This window comes from Mesoplodon densirostris, chromosome 7 (genome assembly GCF_025265405.1).
Source record: "Mesoplodon densirostris isolate mMesDen1 chromosome 7, mMesDen1 primary haplotype, whole genome shotgun sequence".
NCBI lineage: Eukaryota > Metazoa > Chordata > Mammalia > Artiodactyla > Ziphiidae > Mesoplodon > Mesoplodon densirostris.
The window spans coordinates 88,536,148-88,550,026 of record NC_082667.1 but is presented as its reverse complement, the minus strand read 5'-3'; the positions used below and the strand labels follow the sequence as shown (position 1 = coordinate 88,550,026).

The 13,879-nt window shown below is 46.0% G+C and overlaps 2 protein-coding genes across 2 annotated transcripts in view; both read right to left on the bottom strand.

Annotated features, from left to right (window-relative positions):
• Positions 1-1,273: 1,273 nt before the first annotated feature.
• LOC132493278 (forkhead-associated domain-containing protein 1-like) lies at positions 1,274-5,575 on the bottom strand. The gene is made up of 2 exons (XM_060103636.1): positions 5,206-5,575; positions 1,274-1,679 (listed from the first exon to the last, which is right to left on the bottom strand). The coding sequence occupies exons 1-2, from the start codon at positions 5,347-5,349 to the stop codon at positions 1,554-1,556; spliced, it is 270 nt and encodes an 89-aa protein (XP_059959619.1). The 5' UTR covers positions 5,350-5,575; the 3' UTR covers positions 1,274-1,553.
• A 96-nt stretch (positions 5,576-5,671) lies between these two features.
• The window catches only part of LOC132493280 (forkhead-associated domain-containing protein 1-like), a 111,062-nt gene continuing 102,854 nt past the window's right edge, over positions 5,672-13,879 (bottom strand). Inside the window, exons 15-16 of the mRNA XM_060103637.1 lie at positions 6,553-6,648; positions 5,672-6,128 (exon numbers count right to left, since the gene is read on the bottom strand). Coding sequence (XP_059959620.1) covers positions 5,712-6,128; positions 6,553-6,648 — 513 coding nt within the window. The 3' untranslated portion in view covers positions 5,672-5,711. The remainder of the gene's footprint in view (positions 6,129-6,552; positions 6,649-13,879) is intronic.

Sequence of the window (13,879 nt, the reverse complement as noted above, 5' to 3'; positions counted from 1 at the left end):
TTCTGGGATTTTGGAAACACACACAAAACTAGAGAAGCCTGCGATTAACTCCATGTATTCATCATCCAGCTTCAACATTTTCCCAGTGTTCTCTCATTCTTTTTTCTTCCTTTTTGAGTTTTTTTCTAGGTTAATTTAAAGCAAGTTGTGTCATTTCACCCATAAAGACATCCTAACTGAAAGGACTTTTTTTCCCTTTACATTATCCCCGCCTGGACATGATCACAGCTAAAAATACTTATAATCATTCCTGAATAACATCTAATATTCAGTCCATGCTCACATTTCCTTGATTCTCTCAGAGATATCTTGTTTACTTTTATCTTTGTTAGAATCAGGATCCAGACAAGGTCCACACATTACACTTGGTTGTTACGTCTCTGAAATGTCTTTAATTCTGTAACAGCAACACCCCACCCCTGACCTTTTTTATCCCCCAGCCACTGATTTGTTGGAGAAACTGGGTCTTTTGTCCTGGAGAACATTCACATCCTGGATTTAGCTGATCACTTCTTCTTGGTTTCAGTTAACTTGTTCCTCTTTTCCCCATGTTTCCTGTAAACAAATAGTTAGATCTAGAGGACTGAGGAGATCAAAGTCTTTTTGTTGTCCAGACGCCTTCATAGGCGGTACTGTGTGATCCATCCTGCATAACACAGTGAGCACATAATGTCTGGTCATCCTGTTTTTAATGATATTGAGATTGAATGGTAGGCCCAGTGCTAACAGACTGAGCCATCCATTACAAGGTCCCCAACAGCTTCTTTTCCCCCAATAATTAACATTTTTAATTTTTAATTATGGTAAAATATACATAACGTAACATTTACCATCTTAACCATTTAAAAATATACAGTTCGGGCTTCCCTGGTGGCGCAGTGGTTGAGAGTCCGCCTGCCGATGCAGGGGACGCGGGTTCGTGCCCTGGTCCGGGAAGATGCCACATGCCGCGGAGCGGCTGGGCCCGTGAGCCATGGCCGCTGAGCATGCGCGTCCGGAGCCTGTGCTCCGCAACGGGAGAGGCCACAACAGTGAGAGGCCTGCGTACCGCAAAAACAAACAAACAAACAAAACACACAAGTGGCACGGAGGAAGCCAGAATCTTGAGAATACCTGGGCCCAAGGAAATCTTGGAAGATAGTGAGTTAAAGAGAATAGTGAGGATAATGACGATGGTAGGAGAGCATGTATGCTTTGTGGTCCTATGTACTAAGGGTTTTGTATACAAGCTCCCATTGGGAAGGCTACGAGCTAGGTGCCATTTTTATTCTCATCTTAAAGAAGAAGGATCTGAGCTAATTAAGCAGAGGGAAGGTTAGGGGCTTCTCCTGGCTGAGACCACAAGACAAAGCGGTGGTCACGCCCCCTAGCCAGGACTTGATTGGCTGGAGATTTGATTGGCAGGAGAGCTGAGCGGCTTCTCCTGCCAGAAGCAGCCGGTGCCCTTCAGCCTTTCTTCCACTTCAAGCCCTGAGAAAGGGCTTGCGTGCTTCCCAAGTGGCAACTTCTGTGCGTTTAAAAATTTCCTCTTGAAAATCCCAGCCTTAGCCCATTCACAAAAGGTATCTGGGTCCTTTCTTGGCCGTGGCCGAGTCATATTCACCAAAGAGAAGAGCGCATCCCATAAGAGCTGGCGGCTTTGGGAGGACCGGGGAAGGCGTCAGCTGGCAGGAAGCTCCCTGAAAGAAATAGAGGAATTCCCACCCATCCATGAGCTGCCTATTCTTCCCCCTTAGAAACAGGGCTTGTGATGTGCCAGGCACTGCAGGCATTTTGCCATTTAACCCTCCCACTGCCCCACGGAGTAGGCCCCTTGCTAACAGTTTTGGTTGCTTTTGTTGAGGAACCTGGGATACAGAGGTCAAGCCACTTACTCAGGGTCATTCGGGGCAGTGGTGGGGCTTGACCCCTATTTGTTTGACTCCAAATCTGGCCTCTGAACTCTGAGAGACACTGCCGGCTTCTCGAGGGATGTGGGAAGTGGATTCGAGTGCGCACGGCCTGGGCCGCGGTTCCCGTCCCTCTGCCACATGGACAGAGCCACAGACCCAGTTCGCTGTGAAGGCCCAGCATCTTATACCAAGTCTCATTTTCACAGCCAAAGATATTAGTGTGGAAATAGGACTTTTGATTCTTGAAAGGTCTGCTTGGTGAAGAGATGGTCAAACATTAAAACTACAAACTCCATTTTTTTTGGGGGGGGGCAATTCTGAGGCTAAAGATGTGTAATTTCATCTCAGTGCTTCAACCTTGCCACCTCTGTGAACGGGTGAAGAGTTTCAAAGTTTTATACAGAAGGCTAAAAAACTAAGGCTCCTTGTGAAAATACTAAGTGTAAAACTTAGAAAAGAGGAATTCTACTTTCTGTTCATTTCTGCTTAAAGACAACGAAGATATACTCCCTGGAAGGAACGGATGCCAAGACAGATGTGTACAAGTGCCCTTTAGGATCCAGCAAAACTTTCAAATGTATTATTGTTTTCTTCCCGACAAACAGGGATTTCTGACGACATATTAACAACAAGCCTGAAATGCAAACCTGAGTCCTGGAGTGAAACCCCCAGGAGCAATGGTGCGATGTATCCAAGGGGGCCACCCTGGTAAGGGAGACACAGAAGGAGGGGGTGTGGAAAAGTGAACATGGGCGGGGGAGGGCAGCAGGTGGGGAGGGAATCCTGTTTCTGCCACTTAGTAGCCAGGGAACGGTACCCTCTGTCAACTCAGCTTTCCCCTCTCTCTAAGGGGCTGACACTTGCCAGCATCCCTTGCGGGTTGATGGGAGAGATGAAGCATGTGCGGTGTGGAGCAGGTGCCTGTCCCTTGGTCAGTCTTTCCCCCAGTTGTGAATTCCACGAATTTGAAAGCTACTAGTTGTAGCTCTTCTGGGGACCCTGACACAGGTTCAGCTTGGCCATTTCAGACCCTTCTTGGCTGAGGGATGTCCAGCGCCAAACAGGATGGCATGTCCCTTGCGTTGTGTGTGAATGAGGCAGCCCAGGAATAATGCATGTGAAACCTCATTATGTAAATCCTCAGGTTTTCAGTACATGACAGTGGCTTTTTTGGTGGCCCTTCTCTGTCCCATTCTGTGGTCTGGTGTCTCTGCTTTGGGACCTAGTCTGCCAAGCCCTGGGGGTGGTGGTGGGCACCTTGGGGAGGGGTGAGCTCTCCAGAGGGCACATCAAAGGGAAAGTCACAACTCTGTCACTGGCCCAGCTCTCCCTGGCATTGCTTGGTGTGAAAGGAAACTATCCTCTGCCTGAGGCAGCCCCATGTCACACACAGACTAAGGCCTGTGATGTTTAATTCACAGCAGTGAGCACTGGAAACACCGCATCCAGGCTCCCTCAGAGCAGGACAGCCACTTTTCATTTCTGGGGCTCTAAGCAGAGAGCCTGCTGTCTGGAAACCTATTGCCTGGAAGGTTCGCAGGATGGAGGGCAGGCTTCTGCAAGGAACTATCTGACCATCACCTCCTGGTTGAGGAGAAGGGCACCCTTCTATGACCTTGGCCTCCTTAGAGCTCATGCAGGCAACAAACACACACATACAAATACACACACATGCAAACACACAGCACATACTCACATGTACACACATACATGCAAGCATGCGTGTACAAATACACAGCCCCAAGTCAGAAAGACTGGAGTACTATTCTGGCTACTCACAAGAGCAAACCCAAATCTTTATTCTCAGAGAGCTTATCCCTCGGTGTATCCCTGCCACCTGGCAGAACAATGAAAATCAGAAGCGCCGCCTTTAAAAACACTCGGGCTGTTCACTCAACTGATTGTGGTCATCATTGCAGGAGGCAGGGAAGTCAGATCATGATGCTGGACACCCTTAAGCTCAGTACAGTGCTGTGTGTCAATTATGTCTCAATAAAACTGGTAGAAAAAATAGTTATCTGGATAGAAAGAACAAGATAAAATACACGAATTATCAAAAGTTAAAAAAATACAGACGAGCTAGACTATGAGTCTCAGAAAGCACTGTTCACAACAGCCAGGACATGGAAGCAGCCTAAATGTCGATGGAGGAGTGGATAAAGAAGATGTGGTACAAATATACAGTGGAATACTACTCAGCCGTAAAAAAGAATGAAGTAATGCCATTTGCAGCAACATGGATGGACCTAGAGACTATCATACTATGTGAAGTAAGTCAGACAAAGACAAGTATCATATGAATTCACTTATATGTGGAATCTAAAAAAAATGATACAAATGTGCTTATTTATAAAACAGAAACAGACTCACAGACTTTGAAAACAAACTTATGGTTACCAAAGTGGAAATGTGGTGGGGAGGGATAAATTAAGAGTTTGGGATTAACATATACACACTATTATATATAAAATATATAATCAACAAGGACCTACTGTATAGCACAGGGAACTCTACTCAATATTCTGTAATAACTTATATGGGAAAAGAATCTGAAAAAGAATAGATATATGTGTATGTATAACTGAATCACTTTGCTGTACACCTGAAACTAACACAACACTGTAAATCAACTATACTCCAATATAAAATAAAAATTAACTTAAAAAAAAGAAAGTTAAAAAAAATAGAGGCAAGCTAGACTATGAGTCTCAGAGAGGTTAAGCTGACACATATATATAGAATCTAAAAAAAAAAAAAATGTTCTGATGAACCTAGGGGCAGCCAGGAATAAAGACACAGATGTAGAGAATGGACTTGAGGACATGGGGAGGGGGAAGGGTAAGCTGGGACGAAGTGAGAGAGTGGCACGGACATATATACACTACCAAAGGTAAAACAGATAGCCAGTGGGAAGCAGCCGCATGGCACAGGGAGATTAGCTCAGTGCTTTGCGACCATCTAGAGGGGTGGGATAAGGAGGGTGGGAGGGAGACACAAGAGGGAGGGATGTGAGGATATACGTATGCATATAGCTGATTCACTGTTATACAGCAGAAACGAACACCACACTGTAAAGCAATTATACTCCAATAAAGATGTTAAAAAAAAAAAAGCTGCCTGAAGTCACACAGTAAGTGGCAGAACAAGAGTCTAAACCTAAGTCTGCCTAACGCTAAAGCTATTCTGTCACCTTCCTTTGCAATGAGCGAATGCATTCTGTGCTGCCTGGATCCCACCGGGACCTCAGTTGGCTGTTTCTAAAGGGAGCTGAGGGGCAGCCTCAGAGGCTCTGCTCTGAGCAGGGACCTCTCACCTTCTGCTGCCTGATCGCCCTGGTGACCCTCTTCTCCCGGTGCAGCCGCTCTTCCATGTGCACCAGGGCCTCCTTCAGCAGCGCCTTTTCTTCGGCCTCTTTGGAGATGTCGTCCTTCAGCTTTGCCACCTGTGACTGGTACATCTGAACCGACACTTTGCTCTGCCTGAGCACACAGGAGAGACAAAGTCTCTTTTCTCCTCATCTTTCTCACTCACCACCAATGCTCCCGACCTGGGAGATCCTCAGAACACTTCCATATATGCCTGGTTTCGCGGTTTCCTTACAAGTGGGGGGAAGGCTGAAGATGTGGGGACTAGAGGGCAGAATAAATAGCCCATTGGCTGTGGACGTGCAGCATGAAGGGGGCACAGGTTATGCTACCAGCCCCTCCCAATTTCCCAGAGAGGGTGGGGGAACGGATACCACTGAAAATAGGATGGAATTATGAAAAGCACACACATGGTGAAACATCAGACACATTTATAAAAGGTGCACCTTATTCCTTAACAGTACGGTACTTTAACTGCTGCTTTCTTGCCCAGAGACTTGGGTCCATCAGGCCCTGAGTCACCATCCCGCCTCCCCCCTCCACACCCAGGCCTCTGTCCTCTTGTCCTGATCCCTACGGGTCTGGAGCTGCCCCGAGGTTTAGCCTGGAGAATGGAGGCCTGGGCCTTTTGCTGGGGACATGGGCCATACTTGAGCTGTTCAATGTCCTTCTCGTATCGTTTCAAAAGCTCTTCTTTCCTCTGCAGCTGGTTCTTGAGAAGGGTGATCTTATCAAACACCAGGTAGAGGTCTCTTTGTCGAAGCTGGTAGACTCTCTCCCTCTCTTTTGGGGAGAGGTGTTTCATGGACACGTGACCTGACATATCTTTGATGTTCATCATAGTCCCGAGGGTTTTGCTCATATCCAAGTACTACGAGAAAGCGTTTCACAGGTAAGAGGCCTGGCCCAAGACCGCTGGTGGCCACTTTGAGGAGGCAAACATCTAATTCTGTTTCATTCATTTTCTGCAGTTGCAGAGAAGAAACACATGCTTTGCAAATGAGTGCATTTGGGGCTTTTAGTATGACTTTCATTTTCCCCCGCATCCATTTACACTATGCCATTTTGAGAATTGGGGGGAGGGGGGGAGGGGGAATGACAACAGATATAAACATTCATTCTTACTACCCAGTCTTCCAAGGAATTGGGCTCTGCAATTTCCAGCCCATGCTGGGATAGGAGATGGGTCTCGTGGAGCTACTGTAACAACTAAACATGTATGTGAGGTTGATGTGTAAACTATCTGCAGGGCACGCAAGTTTGGACAGGAGGGGACTGATGCTGGGTATACCTACCAGCTTTTCACTAAGATCTAAAGCCTCAGCCACATCCGTTTTCCATAACTTCTCAGTGGCCATGATGGACCCTGGGCTGGAAAGGCCATTTTGAAGCTGAAATTAAAAAAAAGAAAAAAAAGTCTCTTGGCATTCCATTATGATTTTCTACATCCAGAAGAATAACCCAAAGAATAATGGAAGAACTGGAAAGTTACTAAAGAATAATTTGAGAGAGTTAATTTTTTTAACATCTTTATTGGAGTATAATTGCTTTACAATGCTGTGTTAGTTTCTGTTGTATCAAAAAGTGAATCAGCTATACGTATCCATATATCCCCATATCCCCTGCCTCTTGCGTCTCCCTCCCACCCTCCCTATCTCACCCCTCTAGGTAGACACACAGCACTGACCTGCTCTCCCTGTGCGATGCAGCTGCTTCCCACTAGCTATCTATTTTACCTTTGGTAGCGTGTGTGTGTATATATGTCCATGCCAAGAGACTTGGTTTTAAATCCAGTCTGTCTCTGTGAACTGCTTTCTTTATGTCTGTGCTCCTACCCCTTCAGAGCACGACTGCCTTTGAAATGATGCATCACTTGTGCCATTCTTTGGCCACTGTCTCGTCTGTCTTCCCTTTAGGCCAGTGGTTCTCAACCGGGGGTGACTCTGTCCACCCCACCCCCTCCAGGACATTTAGCAATGCCTGGACACATTTGTGGTTGTCATAATTGCTGCTGGCGTCTAGTGGGTAGAGGACAAGGATGCTGCTAAACACCCCACGATGCATAGGGCAGTCTCCCAAACAAAGAGTTACCTGGCTCAAAAAATCAGTACCGCTGATGTTGAGAAGACAAGCTCCAGAAAAATGGGGACCATGTGGCTTTTGCTCACTATCTCCCTCCTTGTGCCCAGCATGGCACCTGGCAATGAGTGCTGCATAGTGGGCATGTTTGTTGAATGAACGAATGAAGGTTAAGTGGAAAATAGCCTCCCTCCTTTTTATTAAAGGAATCTCATTTCTGTGCAGCAGAAACCATACCCTCACAAAATTTGGCCCAACCTTCTCCTAGCTCTGGAACCTGGTGGGTGGGCATCACTTCAGACCCTTTCCAGAGACAATGCAGATAGTGTTTGCAGCTGCATCTCCCTAAGACCCCAACCAGCCAGCTGGCTGCTGGAAGCCCAACTGACTGCATGGAAAGGCCACCAGACTGAATAGGGGACCTGATCTGAACGACTACAAATAACCATAGTAAACATCCTTAAAAAATAAAGTGGCTTTTAATGCTTGCCATGAGCCTCTCTTAGCCCTAGCATTTGTTGGCACTACCCTGAAAACCTCTGAGATTAAAAACAAAACAACTGGCGGCGCCGCCCAAGTACCCAGGAGGAAGGCACGGGCCCTCCCTGCCTGAGGGATTAGAAGTCTAAAGTGGATGAACACTTAGTGACCATCTTGTTGGAGACCCTCTTCCTACGTGGTATCTGAGACTCAGTGGAAATGTAATTCTCTGTCCAAGGTCACACAAGGCAGCACCAGTGGAACCAGAAGTCTGGGCTCTGGACTTACCATATGTTTCTTCAGTCATTCACCACAGAATTATTGAACACCTACTAGACTAGATGCTGGAGATGTAATGCTATCCACTTATCTCAATACCACGTTTAAAAAACCTATCTTTTGGACCCGGAGGAAGATGGCGGAAGAGTAAGACGCGGAGATCACCTTCCTCCCCACAGATACATCAGAAATTCATCTACACGTGGAGCAACTCCTACAGAACACCTACTGAACGCTGACAGAAGACCTCAGACCCCCCGAAAGGCAAGAAACTCCCCACATACCTGGGTAGGGCAAAAGAAAAAAAGAATAAACAGAGACAATAGGATAGGGACGGGACCTGCACCAGTGGGAGGGAGCCGTGAAGGAGGAAAGGTTTCCACACACTACAAGCCCCTTCGCGGGCGGAGGCTGCAGGTGGCGGAGGGGGAAAGCTTCGGAGTAGCGGAGGAGAGCACAGCAACAGGGGTGTGGAGGGCAAAGCAGAGAGATTCCGGCACAGAGGATCGGTGCCCTCAGGCACACACCAGCCCGAGAGGCTTGTCTGCTCGGCCACCGCCGGTGGCGGGGGGGGGGGGGGGGGGGCTGGGAGCTGAGGCTCGGGTATCGGCTTTCAGTCGGAGCGCAGGGAGAGGACTGGGGCTGGCTGCAGGAAGAGAGCCTGAAGGGGTTAGTGCACCACGGCTAGCCCGGAGGGAGTCCGGGGAAAGGGTCTGGAGCTGCCGAAGAGGCAAGAGACTTTTTTCCCTTTTGTTTCCTGGTGCGCGAGGAGAGGGCATTAAGAGGGCTGCTTGGGGAAGCGCCGGAGACAGGCGCGAGCCGCGGCTAAAGGCGCGGACCTCGGAGACGGGCGTGGGACGCTGGGGCTGCCGCTGCCGCTGCCGCCGCCGCCGCAGGGCCTGTGTGCGAGCGCGGGTCACTGTCCACCCTGCCTTCCGGGGGGCCTGTGCACCCCGCCACTGCCGGGGTCCCGGGACCCGGGGACAGCTTTCCCGGGAAAGCGCACGGAGCGCCTCGGGCTGCTGCAACATCACGCCGGCCTCTGCCGCCGCAGGCCCGCCCCACACTGCGCGCCCCTCCCTCCCCTCTGCCTGAGTGAGCCAGAGCCCCCGAATCAGCGGCTCCTTTAAACCCGTTCTGAGCGAAGAACGGACGCCCTCCGGCGACCTACGCGCAGAGGCGGGGCCAGGTCCAGGGCTGAGACCCGGGAGCTGTGAGAGCAGAGAAGAGACAGGGAAATCTCTCTGTGCAGCCTCGGAGGCAGCGGATTAAAGCTCCACGGCCCATTTGATGTGCCCTGCGTCTGTGGAGTGCATGAATGGACAGCGAATCATCCCAAATTGAGGAAGTGGACTTTGAGGACAAGATTTAAGACTTTCCCCCCTTTTCCTCTTTTTACAACGAATTATCCCAAATTAAGGAGGTGGACTTAGAGAGCAAGATTTCAGACTTCTCGCCCTTTTCCTCTTTTTACAACGAATTATCCCAAATTGAGGAGGTGGACTTGGAGAGCAAGATTTTTGATTTTTCCCCCTGCTCTCTTTTTGTGAATGTGTATGTGTAATCTTCTGTGCAAGAGTCTCTCTGTATAGCTTTGCTTCCACCATATGTCCCAGGGTTCTATCTGTCCGTTTTTTTTTTTCAATCATTACTTTTTAATTTTAATAACGCTACTATATTTCATACTTTATTCTATTTTACTTTACCTGCTCTTTCTTTTTTTTCCTACCTTTCCTTCCTCCCTCCCTCCCTCCGCTCCTCCTTTCCTTCTTTTTCTTTCCTCCCTCCCTCCCTCCCACCCTTCTTCTTTCCACTTTCTTTTTCTTTCCTTCCTCCCTCCTCTCTTTCTTTCTTTCTTTCCATCCTTCCTCCCTCCCTCCCTCCTTTCTTTCTTTCTTCCTTCCTTCCTTCCTTTCTTCCCTTCTTCCTTTCTTTCCCTCTCACTTTCTTTCTTCTAATAATTCTTTCTTTCTAATTTTTCTCCCTGTTATTCTGAGCCGGGTGGATGAAAGGCTCTTGGTGCTGCAGCCAGGAGTCAGTGCTGTGCCTCTGAAGTGGGAGAGCCAAGTTCAGAACACGGGTCCACAAGAGACCTTCCAGCTCCACATAATATCAAGCAGCGAAAATCTCCCAGAGATCTCCATCTCAACACCAGCACCGAGCTTCAGTCAACGACCAGCAGGCTACAGTGCTGGTCACCCTATGCCAAGCAACTAGCAAGGCAGGAACATAAACCCACCCATTATCAGAGAGGCGACCTAAAAACATAATAAGGCCACAGGCACCCCAAAACACACCACCAGACGTGGACCTGTCCACCAGAAAGACAAGATCGAGCCTCAACCACCAGAACACAGGCATTAGTCCCCCCCCACCAGGAAGCCTACACAACCTACTGAAACAACCTTAGCCACTGGGGACACACACCAAAAACAACGGGAACTACAAATCTGCAGCCTGCAAAAAGGAGACCCCAAACACAGTAAGAGAAGCAAAATGAGAAGACAGAAAAACACACAGCAGGTGAAGGAGCAAGATAAAAACCTACCAGACCTAACAAATGAAGAGGTAATAGGCAGTCTACCTGAAAAAGAATTCAGAATAATGATAGTAAAGCTGATCCAAGATTCTATTTCCAAGATCCAAAATCTTGGAAATAGAATAGACAAAATGCAAGAAACAGTTAACAAGGACCTAGAAGAACTAAAGATGAATCAAGCATCGATTAAAAATACAATAAATGAAATGAAAAATACTCTAGATGGGATCAATAGCAGAATAACTGAGGCAGAAGAATGGATAAGTGAGGTGGAAGATAAAATAGTGGAAATAACGGATGCAGAGCAAAATAAAGAAAAAAAGAATGAAAAGAACAGAGGACAGTCTCAGAGACCTCTGGGACAACATTAAACGCACCAACATTCGAATTATAGGGGTTCCAGAAGAAGAAGACAAAAAGAAAGGGGCTGAGAAAATATTTGAAGAGATTATAGTTGAAAACTTCCCTAATATGGGAAAGGAAATAGTTAATCAAGTCCAGGAGGCACAGAGAGTCCCATACAGAATAAATCCAAGGAGAAATACGCCAAGACACATATTAATCAAACTGTCAAAAATTAAACACAAAGAAAACATATTAAAAGCAGCAAGGGAAAAGCAACAAATAACACACAAGGGAATCCCCATCAGGTTAACAGCTGATCTCTCAGCAGAAACTCTACAAGCCAGAAAGGAGTGGCAGGACATAATTAAAGTGATGAAGGAGACAAACCTGCAACCAAGATTACTCTACCCAGCAAAGATCTCATTCAGATTTGATGGAGAAATTAAAACCTTTACAGACAAGCAAAAGCTGAGAGAGTTCAGCACCACCAAACCAGCTTTACAACAAATACTAAAGGAACTTCTCTAGGCAAGAAACACAACAGAAGGAATATACCTACAATAACGAACCCAAAGCAATTAAGGAAATGGGAATAGGAACACACATATCAATAATTACCTTAAATGTAAATGGACTAAATGCTCCCACCAAAAGATAGAGAGTGGCTGAATGGATACAAAAACAAGACCCATATATATGCTGTCTACAAGAGACCCACTTCAGACCTAGAGACACATACAGACTGAAAGTAAGGGGATGGAAAAAGATATTCCATGCAAATGGAAATCAAAAGAAAGCTGGAGTAGCAATTCTTATATCAGACAAAATAGACTTTAAAATAAAGACTATTAGAAGAGACAAAGAAGGACACTACATAACGATAAAGGGATCGATCCAAGAAGAAGATATAACAATTGTAAATCTTTATGCACCCAACATAGGAGCACCTCAATACATAAGGCAAATACTAACAGCCATAAAAGGGGAAATCGACAGTAACACACTCATAGTAGGGGACTTTAACACCCCACTTTCACCAATGGACAGATCATCCAAAATGAAAATAAATAAGGAAACACAAGCTTTAAATGATACATTAAACAAGATGGACTTAGTTGATATTTATAGGACATTCCATCCAAAAGCAACAGAATACACATTTTTCTCGAGTGCTCATGGAACATTCTCCAGGATAGATCATATCTTGGGTCACAAATCAAGCCTTGGTAAATTTAAGAAAATTGAAATTGTATCAAGTATCTTTTCCGACCACAATGCTATGAGACTAGACATCAATTACAGGAAAAGATCTGTAAAAAATACAAACACATGGAGGCTAAACAATACACTACTCAATAACGAAGTGATCACTGAAGAAATCAAAGAGGAAATTAAAAAATACCTAGAAACAAATGACAATGGAGACACGACGACCCAAAACCTATGGGACGCAGCAAAAGCAGTTCTAAGGGGGCAGTTTATAGCAATACAATCCCACCTTAAGAAACAGGAAACGGGCTTCCCTGGTGGCGCAGTGGTTGAGAGTCCGCCTGCCGATGCAGGGGACATGGGTTCGTGCCCCGGTCCGGGAAGATCCCACATGCCGCGGAGCGGCTGGGCCCGTGAGCCATGGCCGCTGAGCCTGCACGTCCGGAGCCTGTGCTCCGCAACGGGAGAGGCCACAACAGTGAGAGGCCCGCGTACTGCAAAAAAAAAAAAAAAAAAAAGAAACAGGAAACATCTCGAGTAAACAACCTGACCCTGCACCTAAAGCAATTAGAGAAAGAAGAACAAAAAAACCCAAAGTTAGCAGAAGGAAAGAAATCATAAAAAGCAGATCAGAAATAAATGAAAAAGAAATGAAGGAAACGATAGCAAAGATCAACCAAACTAAAAGCTGGTTCTTTGAGAAGATAAACAAAATTGACAAACCTTTAGCCAGACTCATCAAGAAAAGAAGGGAGAAGACTCAAATCAATAGAATTAGAAATGAAAAAGGAGAAGTAACAACTGACACTGCAGAAATACAAAGGATCATAGAGATTACTACAAGCAACTCTATGCCAATAAAATGCACAACCTGGAAGAAATGGACAAATTCTTAGAAATGCACAATCTGCCAAGACTGAATCAGGAAGAAATAGAAAATATGAATAGACCAATCACAAGCACTGAAATTGAAACTGTGATTAAAAATCTTCCAACAAACAAAAGCCCAGGACCAGATGGCTTCACAGGCGAATTCTATCAAACATTTAAAGAAGAGCTAACACCCATCCTTCTCAAACTCTTCCAAACAATTTCAGAGGAAGGAACACTCCCAAACTCATTCTACGAGGCCATCATCACCTTGATACCAAAACCAGGCAAGGATGTCACAAAGAAAGAAAACTACAGGCCAATATCACTGATGAACATAGATGCAAACATCCTCAACAAAATACTAGCAAACAGAATCCAACAGCACATTAAAATGATCTTACACCATGATCAAGTGGGGTTTATTCCAGGAATGCAAGCATTCTTCAATATACGCAAATCAATCAATGTGATACACCATGTTAACAAATTGAAGGAGAAAAACCATATAATCATCTCAATAGATGCAGAGAAAGCTTTCGACAAAATTCAACACCCATTTATGATAAAAACCCTGCAGAAAGTAGGCATAGAGGGAACTTTCCTCAACATAATAAAGGCCATATATGACAAACCCACAGCCAGCATCGTCCTCAATGGTGAAAAACTGAAACCATTTCCACTAAGATCAGGAACAAGACAAGGCTGCCCACTCTCACCACTCTTATTCAACCTAGTTTTGGAAGTTTTAGCCACAGCAATCAGAGACGAAAAGGAAATAAAAGGAATCCAAATTGGAAAAGAAGAAGTAAAGCTTTCAC

Bases quoted from the DNA above. Each gene is read 5' to 3' on its own strand.
- LOC132493278 (XM_060103636.1), bottom strand. From the start codon at position 5,349: ATGTACCAGTCACAGGTGGCAAAGCTGAAGGACGACATCTCCAAAGAG. The intron at 1,680-5,205 runs GTGAGAGGTCCC...TATTTCTTTCAG, and splicing joins GGGCGATCAGGCAGCAGAAG to GGAGCTTCCTGCCAGCTGAC.